Source organism: Rhea pennata, chromosome 1, assembly GCF_028389875.1.
Source record: "Rhea pennata isolate bPtePen1 chromosome 1, bPtePen1.pri, whole genome shotgun sequence".
Lineage (NCBI taxonomy): Eukaryota > Metazoa > Chordata > Aves > Rheiformes > Rheidae > Rhea > Rhea pennata.
In genome coordinates, this window is record NC_084663.1 from 119,092,855 (window position 1) to 119,119,831 (window position 26,977).

At 35.7% G+C, this 26,977-nt stretch overlaps 1 protein-coding gene across 2 annotated transcripts in view; it reads left to right on the forward strand.

The window, feature by feature from the left end:
* DYRK1A (dual specificity tyrosine phosphorylation regulated kinase 1A) overlaps positions 1-26,977 on the forward strand; it is a 93,196-nt gene that overhangs the window by 18,256 nt on the left and 47,963 nt on the right. For both annotated transcript variants that reach the window (XM_062598920.1, XM_062598911.1), the window contains exon 2: positions 11,955-12,034. In XM_062598920.1, coding sequence (XP_062454904.1) covers positions 12,025-12,034 — 10 coding nt within the window. In that variant the 5' untranslated portion in view covers positions 11,955-12,024. The remainder of the gene's footprint in view (positions 1-11,954; positions 12,035-26,977) is intronic.

Sequence of the window (26,977 nt, forward strand, 5' to 3'; positions counted from 1 at the left end):
TGTCCTTGAGGCCCATTTGATCTGTGGTATTGTACAAAAAAGGAAAGACTCATGGGACAGAGAGGGAGAAGATGGGACACGAGTCTCCAGTCCAGTGCCTAGTGTGCTTGCCTTAAAGGAAGAAGAAAAGGAAATTTCTAGGATTTAATCACTGCTTACGCATTTTGGAGGAACTGGCTCCTAGGAAATGCTTTTATTTTCTCAACACAAAGATATTACGTAAATTGTGTAAATGCAGCACAGCCACCAAGTTAGAATTGGTGAATGATATGCAAATAAGGTATAGAAAGTGTGGGAGAGTATAGATGGAACATAGAATACTTTGTGTCAGTACAATTATTTTCACCTTATTCTTCAGTTATTTGTAAAGGACCTCTAACACAAAGTAATTTATATGGTGAGATTAAGGGTTTTGAAGGACATAATCTGGTAAATTGTATATCCTTGCATTTGTGAATTCATATGATGAAATACAAGTGCTCTACAATAATTTCAGAAATGTATTTGACTATAGCATATGTATTAAGCGCAATCCATGAGAAATAGATTATATTGGGTTTATGTTAAGAAGTGTTTTGCTGAGAACAGTGCTTTTCCTTAGCTCCTCCTAAGATGATAGAAATGTTCCCTAGGTGATTGGCGCAGTACATCTGGAGCAGAGGAATTTTTACTTTAGAATTCAGCTTTCTCTCTTACAATTGCATTGGTCAAACTGAGCCTGAATTAGGACTTAAGGCATATTCTGAAAGCCTAAATATACCTAGACTGGGAGAATGAGAGGTAAATGGTAAAGATGCTGGATTTTACTGTGGTGAAAAGGCGTCTTATGTTTATTTTGAAATTCAGTTGTCAGAGAAGTTTGAGTTGCCATGCCTGATTAAATTTATTTCTTCAAATTCATTTATGTAGCCTATTACAATAGACACATACCACACATAGAAAAGACTGTAAAAATTTTGCTAGTGTACTTGAAGTAGAGGTAGTGTCTATTATGACTGATACCAAGCCAGCTGTTTAAGGAACTTTCTTAAGGACCTGGGAATTTTTGCTTTCAAAGGTCCAGAACATCACAGACTGCACAAAAATGCAAATAGAGTTCTCAGTGATCAAGTGGTATTATAGTGAATATAAATATACTAGCTGTTTTCACATGCTAAAGAACAGTTGGATTCTTATTTACTGTGTGGAGTTTTAAGCTGAAAGTTACACTCGGGCTCTGGCGCTCTGCAGAGTCAGCAGAAAACTGATCAAAAAAGGTGAATATTTTGCATCATGCTGAACTACAGAAGTGACTCAACAAAGACTGGGGCAGGTGCCAGGGGTGGTGCCGGAGAGGGGCTTGCACTGAATAACTGAGGGCAGGGCGGGGTGTGGGTGGGAACACAGCAGCCACATGGAGATCAGCGTTGGCTTTTGTGGAACTGCAGCCTGAGAATTCTTATTTTAATGAAATAACTCTGTTCATGAGCATATTTAAATACATCTCGTTGTCATGGAACCTGGACTTGACCACTGCTAGTTAATTTATTTTCAAAGCTGTTAAACTTTATATGAACTGCTGTTTGAAAGCATGTAGAACAAGATTTTTAAACATGATGTTTCTGTACTGACATGTCTCAGAATGCAAGAGCTTGATTTCTGGTTTCTAAGTTGCAAGGAGCTGGAAGAGTGGTTGTGGTATATGTAGTATCAGAAGTAAAGAGTTCTTTTTCTTTAAACAACTCTGACTTTTCCCTCTCTGAGCTTTGGATCCCAATTACTTTGTTTATATCCTAAAATCCTAAGAGTAATTGTAAAATGCCATTCAAGTTTCTTTTAATGTCAGCAGATCTAATTAAAAGGCAATGTGAGTTCTGTAAGCAAACTTAAGTTGTAGTCCTGTTGAAGTTTACTACACTTATAAGTTTACTACACTTATATCTTTTCATGAGTTAATTGGAGGGAGCAGCAAAATGGTTATTCCTTATTCTGTTATGGTAGTATACTTGGGATATGTAAAAAGAAACATAACACTCTGAGGTGTTGAGTTGTGCAAATAGAAGAAAGGAAATCCTTCTAATTTGAAGAACGTGTTTAGAATTCCTAAACTTAGAAATAGTTATTTGTGAGCCAAAACTGCTTTGGTTGCTGGAGTGACAGTTTATTAAATCAGTTCCCCTCCCCCATCCTTGCAGAAGGGGCAATGTCTGCTCTAGCTCTGAGGTACTGATTTTGACCATTTTGTATGAATGTGAAGCTCGTGAGCCTGCATTGCCTAAAAATCATCACTTGATGACGGGAGACTGTGTCCTGGTCCTCCCCCTGGCATGGAGGAGAAAAGAGGAGAGAGCTGGGACCATCCTCTTACGGCAGGCTTCTGAAGTGGTTGCTCTCTAGATATAGTCATTTTAATCTTTTTCTTTAGTCACTGATGAATTTACTATCAGAATGAAGCTATGGTTCAAGCCATGTTGGGAGGACTTAAGATTTGGCTTACTCAGTGATTTTAAGGTTAAGACTATTTATTTATTTATTTAGAAGCTGTATGTTGAGTTCTGTATGGTTTTTAGGATGAGAAAAATATGTAACTGTAACTAAAGAAATCTCTTCCTTATTCTGCTGCTTTTAGATTCAGTGGCTTAGAAATGTCTCTGTGCAGGCATCCCTAGCAAAACCTTTGAAGTGGGTGAAGTCTGTCAAATGCATTAAGGAAAACTTTGGTGCTTGGGAGCAAATATTTTCATTTAATTTCCTTGGATACAGATAGAAATAAGCAAGCTTCAGTTTTCCAGGGAAAATGGGGTTAAATCTGATTTATCATGGTAATTATCATTATTACCGTTATAATGTGGAAAGCTCAGGAGCACTTCTATATTATCACTTTTAATATCAGAAATATACATACTCTGGCAGAAGATTTAGGGATTCATGGGGTAAAACCTGGTGTAACTTGCAGGCATATGGTTAACATACGGCCAGAGACTATGTAGGTACAGCCTGAATCCTCCAGACAGTGAAAGGGAAAGGTAGATTGTGGTACTGCAGCTATCTATGGGACTTACCTTGTGTGGCTGAATTCAAACACACCATGGAATAATTGTTGCTTAAGAGATTAGAAAATATTAAAGAAAAAAGGGAGATAAGCCTTATCCCAGTTCTTACAAATGGTCACCATATATCTGTAGAGCTGAATAGCAGTTTGTGTTATTTTATACAAAAGGCTCTATAGGTGTGTGCATCTCCATAGAGTAAAATATTTTGGAAGCCTTCAAGGTGAGAGATACAACTCTGTCAGGGCAACTAACATCTAGGTGGTTGTAAATGCTCTTGAAGTAAGTAACTGTAGATTGTCTCCTGAAGCTAAGGTCACAAATTACCTGCTGCCAAAACTGAAATAAAAAAATAATCTTACTTCTTGTAGACATAGAGTAGCAGCTATACAGATTACTTTCTGGAGATCTATGGAAGTATATAAAATATTTTTATAACAGTTAGTTGTGGTCTGGGTAGGATTTTACATTAGTTATTCTAAAAGTTATTCTGTCTCTTTTTTTGATCAATTCTTTTAGAGTAATGTTTATTAAAACAAAATAATCATCTATGACTATTAATTTCCAGTTCCTGATACAAGTACCTCGCATCATGATCTGGAATTTGTCATGTTCCAAAAGCAGAATTAAAAAGGGGTTGGGGGGAGGGAAGGGATAAAAAATGAACAGTTAACCAGTGATTGTGTCAAGATCCAGTAACACCTGATTTTTGATAATGATGGGTCACTTAGAAAGCTGGAGTCTCTTGAATGTATCATGTTTCTTTGTTTTAAACCTTGGCAACTATCAAAATACTATACCATTCGGATATCTGTTTTGTTTTCTTCCATTTGTTGATACTCTCTTTTGCTTTTTTATAGCTGTTTAGGCAAACGTTTGGATAGAAACTGTTGTCTATACCTGTGGAGAAATAGAATTTTATCCACAACGTAAAGATGTTTCACGTAAAATATGCAGTCTGTGTTCACAGGGAAGAACACCTGCTGTTCCCTTGCATATATATGCACATGTATAGTGTGTGTGTGTGTATGTATATGTATAAAGTAGATCTCTTGCAGTTTTTGAGAGGTGGAAGCATTTCAGTAGATATTACTTGCCTGAAAAGCTTTACAAGTTCTTTCCCAACTCTGGTCTCAGATAGTAAGTTGAAGTAGCTGCGTTTGAGTACTCTTGCCAGCTCTCTGAAGGGTTGATAGTCTTGCTTCGTAAATAAAAGAACAAAAAAATAGATTTAGTAGTTAATGACCACTACATAGGAAGAATAGTAAGATATATATAAAATTATGAGAATTTAGTAAAGGCCTGTGAATTAGGTGATGTTTGGCCACTTTCTGTGGAAATTTAAGTTTTCTCTTAACTGTTTGTTGCTTTATGGCTATAAAGGTAAGGGAAAAGTAGGAAGTTCAGACTCTGCAGACTTTTTAGGTCTAAAGTTTTAAACTGATGGATGCAAATATATATAGGCATATGTTTTGTTTTGTGTTTTTAAAGTTCTTTTCTCAGTCAGAAAGATGAGAGAAAATTTCTGGAAAAAATGATTTTTTTGGGAGGGGGGAGGGGGCATCTATAGAAAAACCTCTGCTCTGAAAAGCATTTCACAGCTGTGGGACTGAATTGCACTAGATAAATTAGTTCACGGCCCTTCTAGATGCTGTGCTTTTTAACATGACTTTACTTGTACACTGCTTTGCTTTTTATTTAATGTTTAACATATAGACTAAAATGGCTCTATTTCATAAAAATAATTAAATCCTTGCATATCAGATGTCACCTGTTAAGGAAATCATAGTTAGGAAGCACATGTTAAACATGGAAGGGAATTAGATTGTTACACATGTCTGTTTTTGTAAGATGACATAAAACCCAGCTCCTAAAGCAAACTATCTGGATTTCAAAAATACCATTCTTTTTCCTGGGATTGTGTTCAGTGTAGGCATATCTTGATGCCTGTGTGAATATGAGTTGAAATTATTGTCAAGGATCGTGTAAAAGTGACTCCTTAGTAACCCATTTAAATTCAAGGTGACAATTAAATGTTACAAAAGGAAGTATTTGGTTATGTGTTCAGTCACCACAAACAGTTGTAATTGCTCTAGCTGATACTGCAGGGGATGGGCAGCTCCTGCTGTAGCATCTCTTTGCTTCTCTTGGATGAGGGAGGAGAATGTAAACAGAGTAGCATGACTTTGCTGTTCTAAAACAGTTTAACTCCACACTTTAAAACTTAACCACATCCGTTTTGCTGGACAGCATTAAATGACTGGAAAAAATAACAACTAATCCCTCCTATTTATGGTTCATCATATGGTCAGTGTACTGAAAAATACTGTAAGTTTATGTTTCTGAAAGTAACGTATTTTTAGTAAGTGTAGAGATATGCACAAATTATCTAAAACTTTATAAATATTTCAGCTTTCATAAGCACATGAGCTTTAGTGTGTTTTTTTTAGTTATATCAATTTAGTGCCCACTGAAAGTCTTTCACATGAACAAGTATTTTAAAAAATAAATCCTAGCATGACTGGCTGTACAGATCAAGTGCAAGTTTACTCTGTTTAATTTCTTGTTCTTTCCACTTGAAATACAAGAAAAATAGTGCTTTTAATAGAAGAATTAATTACATGTTCCTTTTTCATTGATAATCAAAGGGCAGAGTAGGTATAAAAATTGATTATTATAAATCAGACATTTGAGAGATTGAAATTGCACTCTCTGAAGTCTATGTGAATTAATACTGGTATGACACCATTCTAGGTCCTTCTATGATAAAATAAGATGCACTTTGATATTTAGTATTTTGATAGCAATGTTGGCTTAAGAAACACCTTTTCTCCCAGCTGTTTACCCTTGCTGCCAGGGTGGTGCTGTGCATCTGTAGTGAAACAGATCAGCAAACTGGTATGGGTTAAAAAATGATGGTCTTTTTTCTCCTGTTCTCTGTGTTTCCACCTGGATCAATTTCCCAGTCCAGTTCACCGGGTGACCCTGTAATTAAGTAGTGTTGCCTTGGCCAAGCAGCTCCTTGCAAAAAGGATACAGGCAGTTTAAGCAGCACTGCTTGAAAAGAAATCCTGGCTGAACTGCAGCTGTAGTTCTGTCTTAGCCAGGTTTGAAGTGGGGTGAGAAAGTTAGTGAGGTGAGAAAGTTACTTTGTGATTTCAGTAGAGCTGTTTGTGCATGCTTTCAGGCTTAAAGGATTGATGCTTGCATCATATGGTATAAACTTAGTGAAGCTAAGCATTCACATGTTTTTCTTTTTAAAGGAACTAGTGCTTTTTGAAGTGCTGAAAATAATGACTTTCCAGTATACAGGAATAATAATGGTAGGGTGTGTTTTATTTTGGATGCAACTGTTTCATAAGCTTCTCGCAAACTTTGGTTTAGAAGCTGTTTCACAAACAAAGTATTTTAGTTTAGTAGTGTGCATATACAACTCTTCAGGAGGAATATAATGCAAGCTCTCAGGCTTTTTTCTGGATGAATGATGTGTCAGTGACGTTTAGTATGAACTCAGAGAATTTTGATTGTTTTCTCCTTTTCACCCTAACTTGAAAGCTAGTTATATGCAGAGATGTCCTTCTTCCATAATTTTAAGACTCCTTTTCTTAACTATGGGGTAAACAGATACATGAAGGTAACTGTGTTCACAGTTCTGTTGAATACACAAAGTAAACTGAGGAGAGGTGTATTATTTTATCTTCATGGATTATTAACTTTGAAACCCAAAGATAGCCTTCAGATAGTTGCTGATTATTTCAGTGGAAACATTCAGCTAATAGGTTTTCCATAATGCCAAAGCACTTAAGTCAAAAGATGCTTGTCTTTAGGCCTATTTGAGAACATACTAAATGTGAGTCAGATCATCCGTTACTGCCTTTTGCTTACCACTCAGTATACTGGCATCAGGTTAGAAGCATTCATGTCATTATAAAAGTGGAGGGGTGCATTGAGTTTTCATTCTAAAACTATCAGCTTTTATGTATATGACTTTTCTGTGAACCTGAGATACTGTACTGTGTTCTGCTTTGTCCATTAGATAAATGAAGTAGTCTATTTTTTTTTCCCTTCCTTCAATTATATCTTACATCTAACGTTACATCTTTTGGTCCTAAGCAGAACAGAAGCAATAAATACTACCTTTTTTTTCCCCTCTTTCTTTTTAAAGCATTTTAAAGGTAATAGAAGTTAGTCTCTTAACAGAGGACCTTTCTTATCCATTTGTTCAATTTATATATATTTTAAAAACATAGGCCTGTATTGCTGTCTGGAGCACTAGCAAAAGCATTTAGACTATACTATACTTTAAAAATGCACAACTAAATTCTGTTACTGTAGCTTTCCTCCAAAAACTATAATTTGACTAGGCTTCATTTTTTGACTTGATGCATTTTAACTTGTGTATCTAAACACATAGGATTTTACACAGTAACAAAATACAATGTATATGCTAAGTATCGTAACAGTGATTTTGGAATTCCTCAGTTGTTTGTCTCTGGGAACAAGTCCTAGAAGCTGAGAACAACAGCTACCGCCCTATGGAATTTTTATTTTATTTTATTTTTAAATTCCAGTAGTATTGATTGTAATTCAAATTTTATTATGCCTTATTTTTTAAAAAAAATCCAGTATCTTATGTCAAGCAACATCATTTGTTGTCTGTGTGTAGTTTCAAGAGTAGTCTGTTGTGATGCAGAATATCAAGAGTATGAGAAATTGTTATTGTATAGTCTTATATGTATCTTGCTCCATTTAATCCAGTATGTTAAACATCTCAATTTAGTGTTATATAGTTCCGGATAATTTTCCTAATAGATAAATACGTATTTTTTTGCTTCTAAGTAAACATTTATATGTTATGTTACTAGCAACAGGCCTGCATTTACCAAAGGCCAGTGACCTGAATTATGTTCCTCTCTGACAGCAGTGTGTGTAGTCATGATATTGGCAGAGATTTTTCTGCTGTTTCCTGAGTATTGCTTTAGAAGTTGCAAAATAACTTTTCTGCAAAGGAAAAAGGATCTTCCAGAAGCTACGTGCTGTTAGTTTGCACAGTCTTTCTTTCTTTCTTTCTTTCTTCTTTTTTTTTTTTTTTTTTTTAACTAAAAGTGCCATATTGAATCTTGGAACATGATGATACTGAATAAAGAAAATTAGTCTATAACAAAGTGCTTTAATTAGTAAAAAGTAAAAAAAAAAATCAAAAAACGCTCCCCGGTAGATTTTTTTTTCCCAAACTTGAGTGTGCTACAGTTGATACTCTGAAAACTCTCCCTTAAATTTATCATGGATAGAGTGTTTGATACATAGAACAAAAACAAAATTGTGAAAGTGTGTTGTTTCTTCAAAGTTGTTAGTGATGCTTGTCCACACTTCGCACAGTTGCATTGGATTGAATGAGGAGCATCAGAAACAATCTTTTAACTCTAGATGCTTTAAATTAATATTTATTATATTATTATAATATTCAACATATTATTTGGCTTACCAACTTTTTTTAGTTTATGAAATAAAAAAAGTTTTACAAATTACTGTTTTACTGTCTCGAGATCCAGATGAACTGGCTTCCTGTTGTGTTCATATATAGTAAAATTGTCCCTATTTGCCAAAACTCATGATCTAATTTGATACCTAGACGTACACAAAAAAGAGAACAGAGGAAGATAATGAAACCTCTCCAGAGAGATCTCAGTGATCATTTTTTGCACTTCAATTTTTAAGTTTTAATAAATACGACTGCTCTGAAACCAACTCTGTTGATTTACAGCAAACCCTGTTGACAAATAGATATAAGTTGAGTATTGAGCCTTTTGAAGGAAGGCTTCTCTTCCTCCCTCAGCTTCCTTATTTCCAATTCCCTTCTGTTCTGTTCCAGTAAGTAGATCAAACTGGGTTCTTGAAGCGTGATAAACGTAACTACTAAGGGGATTCATTTGTCCTAATAATGATCTTGCAAATTGTGTGGTGTGAGAGATTTATTCTTGACTGCTGTGGTCATCAGTTTATTATCTAAAGCAGGAAGCCCTTGCGTGGGCTGTGGAGAAGGACTTTTGGCTATAAGAACTTGGCAATGCAGAGGCACAGTAGAAGAAACTCAGCTATCAAGTTTCATGTGCTGCCCTTGCAGCTATCACATGTGATTTGGTGGGGTCTATTTTAAAATGAAGAAAATAGTTCAAACCGTTAACATCTTTTCTAATCTATCATTGTATTTTTATGTTGAATGTCTGTGATACTGATGTCCTCACAGGAACTTGTTAACTTTGTTCCCTATTCACGTTTTAGATAACGTTTTATGTTGTGAATTGCTTAGAATACAGTCCTGCAGTAGACACCAGCCTCCCGACTCCTGACCTTAATTCCATGCTTTTATAGTAGTACTCTGGTTTTTCAGAATGTGAAAGTTGTTGGACAGTTTTAAGGAGCCTGGAGAAACGCATTGGTTTGTGATGGGTATTGGATAGCTATGAAGCTGGTGGATGTAATTGATTCCCTGTCTTTAGAGTTATATCAGGAACTCTTCCTTGGCTTCATGTAGCTCTAATTTAATCTTTTAAATTCTAAAATAATTCAGGTCTGTGTGTGATACCCTCTGGTTTGCTTTCTCCCTTGTATTTTTTTTTTCTTTGTGAATCCTTTGCAGAGTTAGTGTTGTAAATAATCTTTAAAAATGTTCTAGACTCGTTTTATGATCAGTAGAAAGCATAGGTGCACATATATAGAAAGTTGCTTTACTGCTATGACAAAATCAGCTGTGGGTGACTTGAAACTATTCTATAGCTATAGCCCAGAATTCTCTGTGTTTATTGGATAGTGCACTTTTGTCCAGAGATTTTCTTTCTCTTATAAATGAGAATAAAGAGATTTTGCACTCTGTTGCCTTGAAGACTATATTTTGCTAGAGTTGCACTCAGTTTGACAAAGCACTAGACTGTTGTAAAGCACCTGAGATGTGTTAATGTGCATCTTTTGGAGGTTACTCTTCCCATAGTGGAACTAGCAGAAGACAATATATAAAAATACTATAGTTCTGTTCTGGGTGAAAATCAGCCAGGTTTGCTCACACTGTATTGTTGATGGTTTGGACCAAGCTCACATAGTAATTGCAGCCCATGAAGCAAGTGAGGGGTGATCACATGATTCCTTGCTGTAGTTGACCTATTGTTGCAAAGTTGCAAAGACAGTGCAGTAATGTCTTCAGTCCCTGCAGCTACTGCTGGAAAAGACTTTGTATAATGTTATTGTCCATAGATGCTGCAGTTAAAAAGATCTAAGCCAGAGAGAGCTTTTAAGAGTGAGACTATAGTTCTGTAGCCTTAGGACTTAGGTTGGACACCCCTGGTGCTCCAGAACTTTTTAAAATTTATTTTAATCCAGTGACTATTTAGTACATCTCTTTTTTCTTTATTTTCCTTCTTCTCCACTTCTTGAATGAAAGTGCTTGTCCCTTCTGAGTTTAGCAGGATTAAGCCAGGCACAAGACACTGTATCTGTTTGTGTAGTATACACTTAGCATAAGTACTAGACTGAATCTTTTATCCAGATTCAAGTGATTTAGGCATGAAAACGCCTAGTTTGTAGATCCTGTATAGCTTTAGGCATTGCTCATCAGCCTTGCCAAGATCATTGCTATTGTGGTTATGGCAGTGAAATTCTAGGTCTACTGAACTTCACTAATGAAAACCAAGGCTTTTAATTCATGGTAGGGAACAGCCAGGTTTTGTTTGCCCCCCTCCCTCTCCTGGAGGCAAGAATTCACCTGATTGTAAAATAACAATTGAAGCACTGCAAAGTGTACTGATACATGTGTTGGAAAAGTAATTTCTTCTTCCTTGTTTTGCCTTTGAGTGTGTCATGTATCTATGGCACAAAGAAGAAGTCAGTATGGTGAGAGAAAAGGTAGCTGGGCTTAGGGTGTATGTAGTGCTCAAACAGTCATAGTTGATGAAGAAATGAATGTGAACTACAGTGTTTTCCATTCAGATTACAATGTCTAAGTGTTTTAGCCTAAAAACTTTCTTGGAGATGCTTCTATCTGGACGTGTTTAAATAGTAATTATCTAGACTCTACAATTTCAGTGAGCTGTTAGGCATTTGTGAAAGTTCTCTAAAATTCTCTAGTCATAATTGTTTTTGAACATTTTTGATATTTTGTCAAGTACCAATAGTATTTCTTTAGAGAGCACGTGAAAAGCAAATCATTGAAAAATACTTTGTCCAGTGGGGTTTTTTTTTTTTTTTAATATTGCAGATCTTTTTTTTTTTTTTTACCTTCTGTTAAAGATTTCTGTGTCTAAAAAAAAATCCTTCACCTCTTTCAATCTATTCCTCTTGTAGGAAGTTATAAATTTATTGTTCTGAGCATATTGTAATTTAGTGTATGCTGAACCTAAATTCAGTTTCATATGCGATACAGGAAAAATGGACGTTGTGGACTTATGTACATTTATGTTTCTGTACTTTGTTTGCTGATTCAGTATAATCCTACAGAAGTTTAGTCTTGTTTTATAAATATTGCTTTGAATTTCTGCAAAAATCCAGAGTTATTTAAGGGTTTTGCAAAGATGGTAAATATTAATAATTTCAAATTTGCAGGATTGAAAAAAACTTTTTCAGATGACCTAAATTTTCAGAAATGTTGAATGACAGGTAGAAAGTTAAATTAATCCCTGAATTTTTGACACTTAAATTATTTCTCCTAACAATAAATGAGAGTGCAAGGTAGTCTTTCTAATTTCTGTCCCTACTTTTACTGCTGGAAAACTTTATTTTTTGTTGGAACATCCTTATTCTTTTCCTAGGGATTTAGCTTTGTGGTCTTGCCTACTGAAAAGGTTGTGCTAAGCACTACATGAACCTTGTAGAACGGAGGTTTACAACCTTATTAATTTATATTTATACTAATACTTTTCTTTCTTCATTTTGCAGTGTGGTTTGCTGTTGGACTCCCCCCGCCCCCCACACCCCCACAGGATGATATGAGACTTGAAAGAAGACGATGCATACAGGTGATCCCGTTTTCAAATGTTTTTAGAAAGGAAGATCTCTAATGGAAAAAGTAAAGTGGGAAAAAGTAGATCAAAAACATTACTCTTTCTGTACCCCCAATATTGTATCATTCCAACCTTAGTTGAATATTTAAGAACCTGCAGAATTATGAAGTATTTCTTTGTCCTTGAAAGTGTTTTGCAGTTTACCAGGAAGAAAATGGCTTTTCTAAATGGAAATGTATTCTTTCCAAAGTTTTATGCAAAAAGTATTTTCTTTTATAGATGCTAAGTGCACTGTTTTTATGTTTTTCTTGTTTGTTATTACCCCTTTTTAACCTCAGCCTAATTAATAAGACATGTATGCCCCCTGTTTCATGGTACACTATTTCAGTCTTTCATTAACTTTCTTTGGAAAGAACTGTTAAAGTTCTGTAAAAGTGTATAACAAGAAATAGCTAGTAGTTCATTATATCTACTGACATCCTTGTGTCTAGCTATTGCACGGATTTCACAAGACCTGACGAGATCTGTGAGCTTCTTGAACTCACTGGTCATTCTTAAAATTGATGCTTTGGGAAGTTCTGCCATTTTTGCTAAAGAAAAATGCTGTAAGTAATATGTGTACTTGCCGATCAAGTAGTTTATTTTGAGTGATACTGTTGTGTTGAGAGTACGTTTATTAAATTATTAAATTTGACCTTGAAAAATCATGATCGACAGGAGTAGAATAGATGTTAGGTTGTAGATGAGAAATGAGGTAGTTCTTAAAACCCAAGTGCCCTTATTTCAGTGGTAGAACTATCCACTGCTTGTATTTTAAGGCATGTAACAGTGAAGTACACGTAATAAGACAGGTCTTTCATTTTCTTGTTCTGCTTTAAAACTCATGAATACTTGGGTCTGAAAAAAAGCTAGATGGATTTATGTATGCATGCAGATCATCTGATTGCCAGTCTTCAGTTGCATCAGCTGTTCATGTATAAACAGCTTTACAGGGTGTATTTACATGGAGCAGGTTGGATTAAGGCCAAGATGCTGTAAGTGGATACTTTATGCTGTAAAAGTAAGCATTTGTTCATTTACTGGAATGTTTAGAAAGTTGTATGTTGCTAGCTCAAATAAAACTGGACCTAATTGGTTATAAAATGAAGGAGGGGGAAGAAGTAAAGAAAGAAAAAAGTTTCCAAAGGGATGATATTTCATCTGTTTAAAAATACGTATCTGGAGGAATAGCATTTAAAGCCTTAAAATTGAATCTGTTATGCCCCATAATTTGTGTAGCTCTGTCTAGTAGGCATTCATAGCAATTGTTTGGATTGTAGGTCATATGTTAATTGTAGTGTTGATTAAAATATATCTCACCTTAAATACTGAGAAAATAGTTTGAAAGTTTTAAAAGTATTCACCCTGTAACTGAAAAGAGAGATAACGTTATCTAGAATATTACCTTATGTTCCTTATAGTGTTTGAGAGAATTTGGCTTAGTATTTCTATGTGTTAAAATGATTTAAAGTAAAACTTTAGCACTTTCAATTTTTGCTCAGTTTCTGATGATGATGATGAGCTTATAGAATTATGACTTTTAATAATGTATACAGGATTTTGGAACAAGGGATTTTTAAATAGTATTTTCTAAAGCCCAAACTCTCATTAGAAGTCCCATAATAAATACAGTGAAAAACAGCAATACTTTTACAGAGATTTTTGGACTTCTGACTTGTCATGTAAGTTGGAAATTAGACAGTTTCTTAAGAGTTTTCTGTTTATTAAAGAGCCAATATTAATATGCTGAGGTTCTGAAAATAAACATGATTTTTGGGCCTTAAAATGAAAAACGTGCTGTCTTTATTTTATAATATAAATATTCTGTAATTATTCTCTAATGCAGTAATAGCTCAGCAAGTGTAATATGACTCTGCTGATGCCTGTTTCAACTGCAGAGTAACTGGTTAGAGTTTAGTCCAGAAATTGAAAGGTTCTGTGTTGTTGAGAACGATCCTTTTGCATTCTGAACAAGGGCAGGTTTCTGTCTTGGCTTCTGCAGGTGACTGATCTAGAGTTTCAGACATGCTTGTCTAGGCTCCCTTGGTTAAAGACTATGAGCTTGTATAGTGTAAATAAATGGTATGTAATAATGGGCATCGGTTCATCTCAGTGGAAACTGACCTACTCTGAAGGCCTAAAATTAAGGACAGCATAACTGGGGAGAACTGGCTGTTGAAGAAGAGTTCCTTTCAACTGCTATCTTGGAATACTTAAATGTTAGAACACTTCTTAAGCTGAAAATAGAGAAGGGTATTAAGGTACACTGCTTAAAAAGTGAAAATACAAAGGAGTGATGGTACTGAATGTTACTCTCTGATCGTACTGAACAGGAAAACATGTTTGGAGAATGTCTGGCCTTTCTGTTTCTGGAATGGTTCAAGATAAAACTTCCATAGGCAGCAGTTTTTATGCATGGATGTGAATAGTATAATAATCATGGATCCTTTCTCAACCACCACTTTCAGTATCTTGATTCATTTATTTTAAATATGGTGATGTTTTCATTGCCATAGAAGAGAGAAAGATTGCTCTGTTCTGAGCACCTACAATGTATAAGGCACATATAGAGAAGGACTTTTTAAGATTATGTTTGGAGAACTGAAAGACTTTCAAGATTTGTTTTTGTCATTCTTAACTTACGGATTTTATGAGTTACAATACTTGACTGTGAAATAGCTTGCAAAAAAAACAAGGCTGAGGTTTAGTTCATTATAGGAAAAGCTGAATTGATATTTCAGACATGCTTTTGCATTACAAATGATTGTTATGATAACATTAATCCCTTAGAAGATGATTTGTGATAAAAATTTATTTTCAGAATGTGACTTCTTTTTATTTCCTTATATTTTGAAAATCAGTCTCTCTAGAACATTTCCTGAAAGGAAGGAACCGTAAGTGCTGATGCTATTATTACTGTTATGGTGATGGTTATTACTATGTTGATAATCATAATAGCTACTGTTTACTTTCTGTGGTGTAATAGCATCAAATTGGGATTGTGCTATGTACTTAAAAGCAAGGATTGAGCTTGTGGATGAAAGTTCATATTTTAAAAACAATTGCATCTTGTTCTGCACCTGTTAGGCAGAGCCGAACTGTGCATTTTCTGTTGTTGTTTTTATTTTCCTCTTTATGGAGGCTATATTATAAAAATGGATTAGTTTTACAATGAAAAACTTTCTGGTTTTGTCTTTGATTTTTCTGGTTAGCTGGCCTAGGAACATGTAACCAAGGATAATTAATTGTCTGATATTTAACCTTTTCAAGAGCTTATGGCTTTTGTCTTTTCTTGACCTTTGTAAGAAAAGGACTCGCATCTCATTTGAGTGTTCAGAAAGGGACTATTGTAGGTCTACTGATCCAAAAGTGCAAGTTCCAGAAGGATCCATTTCTTCACACCACACGCTGATCCTCTTAACTAGTAAGAATAATTGTTGGAGAAGTGTTCTTCTTAAAAGCAGAAGAGAAGGAGAAAAAGGCTACATGTCCTGACCTGCTATTTAATGATGATATACTTTACACTGAAGCACAACAAATATGACTTCCTGATTTAGATCTCCCACAAGACTATTGAACAACACTGTCTGGGATGTCTCCATATACTGAATGTTTTGAACACACCAGAGACGGAGACTGATGTTTAAACTGTTGAGAATTGAGCAAGTAACATAAAATGTGAAAAATATTTTCAAGTTTGAAGAATGTTTGAAGTGATGATATTGCTCTTAACTTTTAAAAAATACTGTTTTTGTTTGGGAGGGGAAAAAACATTCCAGTGCTACCTAAAAATATTCATACGAGAGCAACAATATAGTAAGCATTTCCATTGATGCTTGCTATTTCTTTTTTTCAGCTGCATTACTGACTAAGATTTAAGAAATGCAGAGCAAAGACATTTGGAAGGTTCTTGGATTGCATTGGATTTATACTGTCTTGCAAATATATAGGTGTTAGTTTTACATAAGAGCAGAACAAAAACTGAGAATTGGGCAGTCTTTCATGTCTCAAATAATCACGATATTTTATTTTGCTGATTCTTTTGAACCTAGAATGTTTTTATATATGACACTAGTTGCAAAAAGATTCTTTTTCTATAGCCTGAAAAAAATGTGGCCAGTATTGTTGCTCTGTGCTTTGAAATACATCTGTCTTACCTTACACCAGTTTTGCCTCTAAGGTAGTTTGTTTAAAGCTACTTCAACTTTTACCAGGGAATCCCAAAAACTTGCTGGGAAATCACCTTTTTATCACTTACCTGTAATTTTATGCTGTTGAAATGATGAGTATGGTATCTATAGTTCTACTTAAGTAATTGCATATGTGGAGTCTCGTTTGTGAGACATATGTGCTATTGGTATACAATCAGAACTCGTTAAAAAGGAGCAAATGTTTGGCCCATGTGCTGATTCCATATTGATGCATATAAGCTGGTTCTGTTTTTTCTGTTTGGTGGCTTTCGTTCCAATTGGGTTGATTCTGTCAGTAACTTTTTCACATCTTTGATCATGTAATTAAAAGCAGTTTTTGTTTGGTATTCAGGTCTTGACAGGGCAGATGTTTTCACTTCATCCCGCTAAAAAGGAGATGCGAAGAAAATAACTCACCTTAAGTGAATTAGTTTTAAATCTAATACTGCTCATTGGCTAATTGAGCAGTATTAGTTTTAAAAATAGATTGCTAGTGCGTACTTTGGGTGAATAAGAATGCTTTTAGGGTTAACTGCTGTTTTTTTACATAGGTACTCCCTTGCAGGAGTTGTTCCTGCTGTCCTTCTGGCTGTTAGTGTCTTGTCAGCCATGGCCAGAAAGCAGTCAGAAATGAGTTGAACATAGCTGCTTATTGAAGGGCAACAGTTATCGTATTGAAAGTAGAAGTTCTGCTTTTCAGAGATGGAGTCATTGACCTCAATGAGTGATAACCTTGAAGTCAAGAGACTAGATTAATGCTCTACTTTCTGTGTCTAAGATCAGAAATGTGAAAACCTGGACAGCTAAAGTTAGATTCCTGCATCCATATTTAAAAAGAAGTTGCCTATTTAAAAACAGAGTTTTTTTTTTTACCTCTCTTCCAAAACTGCTTAGAATCTGTGATACTGAGGATTTAGTTCTTTTGGCCTCAGTCCTCGTGTAAGGGGAGACAAGTGACAAAAAAAAAATCCTATTTCTGAGTTTTGGGATGGAAGTGTAGCCTGATAGAAAGTGCTGCTTTTCTTATTTGGGAACAAACTGTAGCATCTGAAACAGAAAATCTTTAGAGGCTTCTATTTTCCTTTAATTTGCTCCCTCTTAAGGGAGGGCAACTTTGAGAGGTTTGGATTCCCGTAGAAAGTAATGTTAGTAGTTGTCCAGCGTTTCTTCCTCTCTGAAAGTCCTCATTTGTGATAAGTAGTGAAATTAATAGAAATACTGTTTCTGAGGCAATGCCTTAGGAGCTGGAGTCCCAGGACAGCGTCATGAGGCTCACACAGGTGTCAGATGGCAGTAATGAAGGGCAGTTTGTTCCCTCAACAGGGAGGGGAGAGGGATGAGGAGTTCCTGCACCTGTGATTGATTCTCTCTCTCCTAAGTGTTAGCAGAACTGCAGTGACATTGGCACGGTGGAGGGAGCGCAGAGTTAGAGGAAATTTGCAGTTTTGAACATTACTTTGCTGAGTAATGCTTCAAATAAAAACATCTTAAAGGTACTCATGTGTCTAGTTTTAATGTACTGGAAAAGTAATTTCTGTTCTTTTTGTATCCTGATTTACCTGGTCCTCTTTTCTAAATATCTTTTTTGAGTAACTTTCAACAAAGTATTATGGACACCTTTTTTTCCCTGCTGCTTCAGCAGCAACATTGTGACAGTGGAATTGATTCCTCTTTCTGAGAGCAATAACTCATTTAGATGTAAGCAAAAATTCGATTCTGAACAAAAATCAAATTAAGATTAAGAATTATTATAAATACTTCTTAAATATCTAATAATTTTTATCTTTTTTGCAGAATTATTGGTTAGTCCATTGAGAAGGTCTGAGATCTCTAATGAACACATGATGCTACAGATATAAAGTCTTTCTATAGTCTTAAAGTCAAGTGAACAGCTGTAATGAAAAAGCACCTCTGGTGTCAAAGTACTCGGTGTGCGAATGAAAAGTAAAGATTCTCCAGGGTAACACTGTAATAGGATGGCTAGACTGCATTTAGAGCTGTTAATGTACTCTCCGCTTTGTCCTGTATCGTGTTCACTTACTGACTGAGGCATTTGCCAGTGTGAGCATTTCTGTCTTATGCAAGATACTGTATAACAGAGCTTTTCTGTCCTGTTGTGTGTGGTTGTAGTACCAGACTTCTTTCTCTGAGTGATCCTGTTTGCCTAGCTTGGGAGCTTTTGGGGTGAAGTTGGGGGGAGGGGATGGGCTCTAAAATGACTCTTAGTCATGTGCATAGGTTTATATGTAGAGGGAGCTTCTTTCTCAGAACTCAGCACTGGGCAACACTAATGCAGATGCTTGCCCTTTGCAGCTTTCTGAGAATCACATCTAAAGGTCCTGCATTCCTAAACCTCATCCTCGGGTGCAAATCTTTTATTAGTACCTGCACATGGCAATAGCTCTGTGTGGATTTGCTGTCTGTGGAGACAGAGTACCCTAAATTCATCAGCTTTACCTGCTTCACTTGGCCCTAGCACTGGACAAACTTAATAGTGGCTTAATTTAACCATGCACTTCTCTAATTCCTTAGCTTATCCTATGAAGAATCTGTAAGTATGGGAATAAAAATTTGTAGGGGACACAGTTTCGCAGTTGGCTGAACAGACACATTCTTTTGAAGTTAGATTTTAAGACACACCGAGGGAGAAGCCTTAAGATGGATCTCTTAAGAGCCAGTCTTTAGCACCTATTAGTGGTTAATAGAGATTCTTTTGATAGTACTTTATCAGGTGAGGTGCAAGAATATGTTTGTCAGCCTTGCTGAAACTGGACATTATGACATCTTAAAAACTGTTATTTCTTTGTTTCTAGTCAGTCTACTGTTTCCTGTTCGGTTCAATTTATCCCTTGGTATATGAAGCTATTAATGCCTTTATAGCCAGTGTTATTCCAGACAGTGGTGAAATTCCAAGCTGGTATAGGTTACTAGCTTGTCGAAACAACACAGGATATGCTGGCACTTGATTACGGAGTTTTTTGGCTAGGTATGTGTGAAGGAGCAAGTGTTCCTCTCACCAGGTTTTATTTTGATTCTCATGTCCTAATATGTAGCCAGCTATCCCATGCTTATTAGCTTGGATATTTCCATAAAACAACTTAAGGAAGCACTTGTCAGTCCTTTTATGTCATTAGATAAAATTCAATCATAGTCTTAAGTCGGTCTAGTTAAAATTTTCTGTGCTTAAAAAAAAAAAAAAGAAAAATAGTTACAGCTTGGAAAATACCTTAAAGCTGAGAAAGTTTTAGTTCTCAGATTTTCATTTTAACATTTTATTTTCAAAAATATGCGTTTGTTGATAAGCTGTCATGGACAACCATTAGATTAATGACTGGAAAAAACATAGCATCCTTATGTTAGGCAATCATTTGCTTTTATGAAACCATCAAATTTGCAGTTTTGATCTTTCATTTATCCTGTCAATGGCATTAGTGGATAGTTTACAGCAAAAAATACATTGATCAACCAAGGCAATATTCCTCAGCAATATTTTGGTGCCTGTGTTTCTTTAACAAATTAGTTACTAAGGGTCCTTTAATGCCATACTTGTATCCTCAGGTTCTTAAGATACGCTTGTACTGGTTATTTCTAGTTCTTTCAACTACATGCTTTCTCATGTATTCCCGATTAGCTTCTTTTTCATCCAGGTTTCCTTTGCTTGGTGGCTTATGATGTGACACTTTTTTGTAGTCTTATTTTGACTGTTTTCAGGAAATTCACCAGATTCTGAAGAAATTTTTATGAGCTGATACCTACTTTATTGTTTTATAGAATCCACTTTGTCTGTGAAGAGATAATCCAGCCTGAAGTTTGGTACACTATCTAACCGTATTGCCTTATCTCACAACATTTTTACTAATATCTCAGGGAATTTTAGTATTTGTGCATTTGCCTTTTTGAGGTCAGTATCTTGCAATGAACTTATTTCCACTGCCTCTGAAGTATACGTACTTTGCCATGATTCACACCAGAAAGGATAATGTTTGAAGAAGAAGCTCATTTAACAAGGTGAAGTTGATTTCATTCTCATCTGGTTTGTGGGCACAAGTGACATTTTATCTGGTTAAGCAGGCAGTAAAGCATTGAACAGAAAAGCATTATAATTCTGCGATTATTGTCCACAGCTTCAGGGCTTTCTCACCATTCCCAAGGAATAAGTAAATATTTCTGGCAATACATGAAGCTCCCTATACAGATAGCCATAATTACAGAAGGCCAAGAAGTGAAGTGAATGCAACCACACACATAGATAAGCTATATATATATATGTGTGTGTGTGTATGTATATGTATATGTGTGTATGTGTGTGTTTGTGTGTGTATATATATATATATATATGTATATATATATGTATCTTATCTATTTCGGAACTTTCTATCCATCTTATGTGCTCTTCCATGCTTAGATGGATTGAATTGAAATGGCAGGTTTTTATGTGTTAATAAAAGTATGTATGATTTTACCTACACCTGTCATATTAGAGTTCTGATTTGCTACTAATGGCTCTCAGAGGTTGATCAGATCCTCCCCTCCGAGACTGATCAGATAGAAAAACATATTTGAAACTCATAAATGATACCTTCATGTATTTATGGAATACTGACATGTATGAGATAAGCATAAAAAACCAAAAAGCAAAATTCTAAACATAAAATGTTTAGTTGTAGTTAGGCTTTATGCTAGCTTGGAATAAAAGAATGAGTTTGTTCTTCAGAATACTTCACTTGCTAAAGTCTATCACAATACCTGTGAAAAACAACAGATCTCCATTATACTTTCATTTATAATTTTATTTTAAATAGGATCACACATTTTTATGTTGATACGTTAAATAGGCTATTTATTAACTCTTTGAAGATCATTTCAAAAAAAGGATTACTCGTTTTACTCTTGCTTATTAAAAGTTATACATTTCTCTTGTATAATTAAGAGAGTAAACAGTTTGTAGTGGTGAGTTGGAGTTGGTTTATAAAAGGACATTTAACTGAATGAAGTTAAATACGATACAGTTTGAGTGTATTTCTACTGCTAAATTTCAGATGATGTATAAAAGCTAGTGTTTCTCTTAAGCTGAATGTTCATGTCATTAGAATTTTCTCCAAAATTTATTTTTTCAAAAATCAAATGGAATATTGAGATGTTGAAAGCAAACTTTGATTATAGTATTGAGATGATTTTGGTAAATTAAATATCTGAAAAAATATAAGGTGATCTTGTGTAATTTTGACTGGCCTGTGAAGATCTTTGCATATATGTTTTGCTCCTAGTGATTCTCAGCATTAACTAATTGCTCTGCCCTTTGATCTCACTGTGCAGTTGCTGGGTGAAAACACTAGCTTTACTAAAATTAGGTGTCTTGCAAAAAAACAAATTCACCAGGCCAAAATCTTCAAGAAAGTAGTGCAGTTTTTAGACGCTCAGATTTGACACTTCTTCACTCCCCAGAGTTTTACCAAAAAAAAAAATTAATTATTGAACCTTGTATGTTTGTTTTGCCATTTTCACTGTTTGCAAGGAGATTGTTTCTTACCTGTCCTGAGAAAATATTTGTGAAGTACACCGAAAGAGCCGCAAGAGTAGATGTAATCAGAGGAGATTTAAGCATAAAATTTCACAGACCAAAAGGCTGCTTCTGTTAGTAAATTGAACGTTCCCAGTCACTGAAGCTGATGACACGGAACAGCACACATTGGTGCTAGTTAACTGTCTTAGTCTGCAAAATTGGGTGGCTGCCTGACAGTGGCCTGTTAGGAAGAATTCCTGGAACATGGTGACTGCCCAGTGTTCCCAGGGGGTACTGTGGAAGAACGCTGGTTGGAATGGGTGCGCTAACGTTCTGCCAACAGAGCGGATCATGGCCTTGTGCTGGGGAGCCTTCACAAGCATGATTGTGTTTACTAGTACAAACATACACAAATGCTTCAGGTCCATGTTTACCAAGCTGTTCAGTCCACTCTTCCCTGCTATGTCTTTAAAGCAGGGCTGGTAGAATTCCTTTTTCTTTCCCCTTGGACATCGCTGCTGTTGCTAGAGAATATTGTTTTTTTTTTTTTTTTTTTTTTTTTTTTTTTTTTTTTTTTTTTTTTTTCCTTCTTGATCAAAACAAAGAAAATCCTGCTCTTTTAAATCTGTTATGTATAAATGCTTTATATAATTCTTTTTGCCTGACCTGGAATATTCCCTCACTTCTTTCTCACTTGTAAAGCTTGAGAGAACTTTGTGTTACTTTCCTTTAGGATTTCTACTAAGTTCTCTTTCTTCTATCTTCTGAAAACTTTTTTCTATAAAATTGTTCTCCTTCTGTGGCTTGGGCTGAGCTAATGGACCTTATGGGTCTTCCTGACTTTTCTGAAGAAAAGAGATGTTCCTCAGAAAAAGCAGCTGTTTCACACCCAAATTAAATAGGCAATTTTCAAATGAGGATTCTGCAACTTAAGCTTAGAATGCTGTGTTCAGCTTTGTATTCCTACAGAAATATTGGTAGCAAAAGGCCTGAGGCAACAACTGTTTGAATCTTGAGAAAGGCAAAAATTAGTTGTGTTTTCTGTTTGTTTGTTTTTCTTCTGTATGTCTGGAGGCATGTGGAGCTCCAGGGGAAGACAAGAAGCAAAACTTCATTCTTTCTTGGGAGAGATCCAGACTTTATAGGCTGCCATCCAATTGCAAAATTTCCGATACACTGTGTTCAGAAAAAGTACCGCCAAAATGAGTTAGCTGAATATTCCACTTTTTCAATAGAAGGCAGTTTATTTAAATAGCATTTGGGAGCTAACTTCATCTGGAGCAATGATTTGGGTTAAAAACATTGCCAGATTTACAGTGACATCTTTTTACTTGAAATCTTATTCTGGCTACAAGTATTCAGCTTGGACACGTGTAAACACTCAATGTTTGTTAAGACAACTTGGGAACAATATGATGTTTATGTGTTACAACTCTGATCTACAGTCAATATGACACTATTGAAAAATCTCCTTTTTGGAGGAGGAGTGGAAGGGAGACTGATGAGGAAAAGAACGGAATTCTTGCTTTGCACAAATATACTTATGATTTACAGCTTGGTTATGTTTTAAGGATATTTTAATAAAATATTTTATTGTTTTATTTTGTATCACTCTTCTTTCAAAGATCTGAGTTTAGTAGCAGTATCTTTTTGCCATCCAAAATCCATATTTTCCTTGATAAGAGATAGCAATAGCTTCATCTTTCCAAGAGCTGCAGTAAACTCTTAGGAACATGGTTAATCTCCCTCTTATCTAAGGTTTTTGATCAATTTAGGGAGAAGTGAATTGGTGTCTTATGAGCAAGTCTATCTAGCAGGCTACTTAGACAAAGTGATTTGTTTTCCTCTTTCAAGATCTAACTTCACAGTTACTTATCTAATGAATCGGCTAAATTTCATCAAAGACCAAGTAATTAGACAGGTATTGCACCTTCTTGGATTAACGAGACCTCTGATAGATCTTTTCTTTCTTTCCGTATCAAAGTCCATTCAAAGATACTAACTATCTGCAAGAATTGATCAGTTTCTGAAAAGAGGAAATGTCTTAGAAAATTATTTGAAGCATCTGTATAAGATGCTTCACAGAGAAGCATGAGTATGCTAATTTTGAAGAGCTCTTTTCTCTAGCTCATTCTGGGGTCCTTAGTGAAGTTACAAGGGAAAGGACAGGCATGTTAACCTCTAAGTATTAAACTGTATGCCTAACATGCTTTTGGCCTTTAGTAATTAAATCTTATCTGTTTAGTTTCTCATTGAAGTAGATGGAATGACTGTAGTATCTAATCTGTCTGGTAACAGAAGAGGTTTTTGTGCTTATGCTGAGTTATTGATCTTTTTTGCAAGGTATACTTATTGATTCTCAAGTTTATTATTTGAGACTCTGATCATTCCTTCAAAATTTAGGAATAAATTAGACCTCCACTAAAAAAGAGTTTATTCTAGATGGTGCAAATTTCCCATTCTGCTGATGAATTAGAGTAGAGATTAGAATTAGAGTAGAGAAGATGCTTTGGATTAGGTGTCCCCAGTGGATCACCTGACCTCAGATAACAATCTTTTTGGATATATAGAAGCTGAAGAAGGATGAAGAGTCTTAATGTTCCTCAGAAAGCTACTTCTCATCCTTACTTTGTTTAAACAGAATAGAGTATGAAGCAGCAGCATTAAGGAACAATTGTTGACTGCTCTGTTAAAAGAAACTCCTAGCTGAATGGTAATATCAGTTTCTTGTTTTGTTTTGAAGAGTATCTTTCCTACATCTTACTGAGAAAACTCAAGCTAATATATAGAAAGAGAGAAGGTGGGGCTGTTTTCTTTTGCTTTTTTAGTTTTGGAATTGAGTCTAGATTTTAGAGTAGCTCCTCAAGCTATATACATTTATGTAGATAGATATTAAAAATACTTCATAGCAGTAAACAGATTAATTCTTGGCAGCATTTTCAGTCACATTAAAGGCAAGTAGAAACAGATTGGGACATACATACATGTTTGTATATTCTTATTTAAGAGTTTTCAAAAGCCTTGCTTGCACAGCTATGCATCCATCTGTGTTAACCAAATGATAAAACTCCGTATTATCTTGGTAGGAGTTTGGGCAGTGTTGCAGACTTCTGAAAGCTCTGTTCCATATGTGTAGAAACATATTTTCTTGGCTCTCTCTAAAAATGACAGTAATTATATTGTCCTTGGTAGAAGGAACATAAGAGAACGTCCAGTGAAAGATAAGAGTGGATGGAGAGAAGTGGGAGAGTGACCATTTCTTTCTATTTGTAGGACTTCAGTTGACCTGAAGTTTTTTCCTCCTCCCATAGTAGAATTTAATAGAAAAATGATATTTTTGTTTGGCACACATAAGTCTAGACAAATTTGTTTATTTTGTTATTTCTTTTATATGCTAGGATTATGTATTTGAGCATTTTTCCTTTATGCCGTCATTAAAATCATGATCATCCCACAATGAATTTCTTTCTTATTCCATCTTCAAGTAGAATATTGGAAACTTTGCAATTTTAAGAGAAAAGCTGGCACATAGAATAGACTAGAAAAGGATGCAGGAGCCTAGAAAGTCACATTCCAGCGTGGAAAGCTGCCCCCCACAATAGGAACATGTGCTGCCCCCTTTTGAATGATGAGCACAATCTAGCCAAATATTCTGTTTGTTGGAACTTTAAATCCTCGGCAAGACAAAAGCACCAGTGATGGTTTCAAGAAGCTTTCCACAGATCACTTTTCTTGGCCTCAGAACGAAGCAGACGGACCACTCTCTTGAATCCTGTGCGTTTTGTGGGGAAAGAGTAGTTGGCTCCTGAAGGTCAGTTTGCAGTGAGCCCCCGGAATGTATCTCTGCTCTGACCACACTTTTGTGGTCCAAAGACTAATCTCACGTTCTCCTGCAAGGTGCCTCCCAAGTTTTTCGGGCTTACAGAGGATGCAAGAGATACTTACTTTAGCGTCATACCCATGACAGTAAAGATGGACCATTAGGAAAAGTTCTAAGAAAAAGAGATCATATGCAACAAACCCCTCAAAGTTTCTACAGTGAAATTTTAGGCCATACTCATGGCAGTTCCTGTGTCTGTTAAACGACACCATTCTGTGGCCAAATGTAAATGGGTTCAGTGGCTCTCTACTGAGGTACTCGCTAGTGAAACCATAGGGATTATAGTGACCGTAGAGGTCAAAATGGAGCTGATGGGGAGCTTCATTGCTATGACAACCTTGTGTTTCAAGCACAGGAAGATGGCTAAGCTTTCTTTCTCTAATCAATGCCATAGGCCTGTTGGAGAAGTCCCTCCATGGCCTTGGCGACATGCTTGTGTACAAAGACAGATCAGGTTACATTGTTCTCCATCTTCTCTACACTGTGGAGCCCACAGCGAACTAATTATCAGCGTATAAAGAATGCTATTTCAGTAGATACTTGAGTTCTCTTAATGTTTTTTCCTCATCAATAGTTTGTGCAGCTCCACCTTTCCATGATTTCCATTTTGAAGTATAAAGCTTAATGTTGCTGGCATTTTGAAATATCAGATTATTTACTAATGTCAGCTCAACCAGTACCACTACTGTCTCAAGAGACAGTGTTTCCTTCTCACAAATAAGGGCAGAGGCAATTGTGCCATTTCTGTCCTTCCTCTAGTTTCTAGGGATGTTTTGAATAGAAAGTCTCCACTTATATTTTGGTGAAAGAGGAAGAAAAAGAAGGGAAAGTCTTCTATCTTGTCTTGTGGTTGAAGGTGCAGGTAGAGCTTTCTGAAATTATTAGGAATTGTGGCATTTCTACAGATTCCTACAGGAGTCTTCAAGAGCCTGTCTGAGACTGACTGACATTTTGAAACAGTTTTGTGCTAGCTTGTATAGCAATGCCAGTGAATAACACCATATTGCTTTCAAACCAGATGCTTTGGCAAATATCAGCTTCATGTGTTGCCACTGCTTGGCATAGTGACTGATGCTACAGAGCAGTAGCAGGTGGTTTGGATTTTTATGCTCATTCTGCACCAACTCCATTTTTTCTGCAGTGGTTTGGAGCACGATAAACAATCTTGCTCTGTGATTTTTTTTTTCATTTTTTAGTAAGGATTTTAAACACTTAGATGCACTTGCTAAAAAGTTGTGCTCAGTGGCAGCCTACTGGATGAGGATAGTAAATTACCTCACTCTTCTTTTATGAACATAAGTGACTGTGCTTTGAGTATATTTCACCCTTCCCCCTCCCCCCCCAAA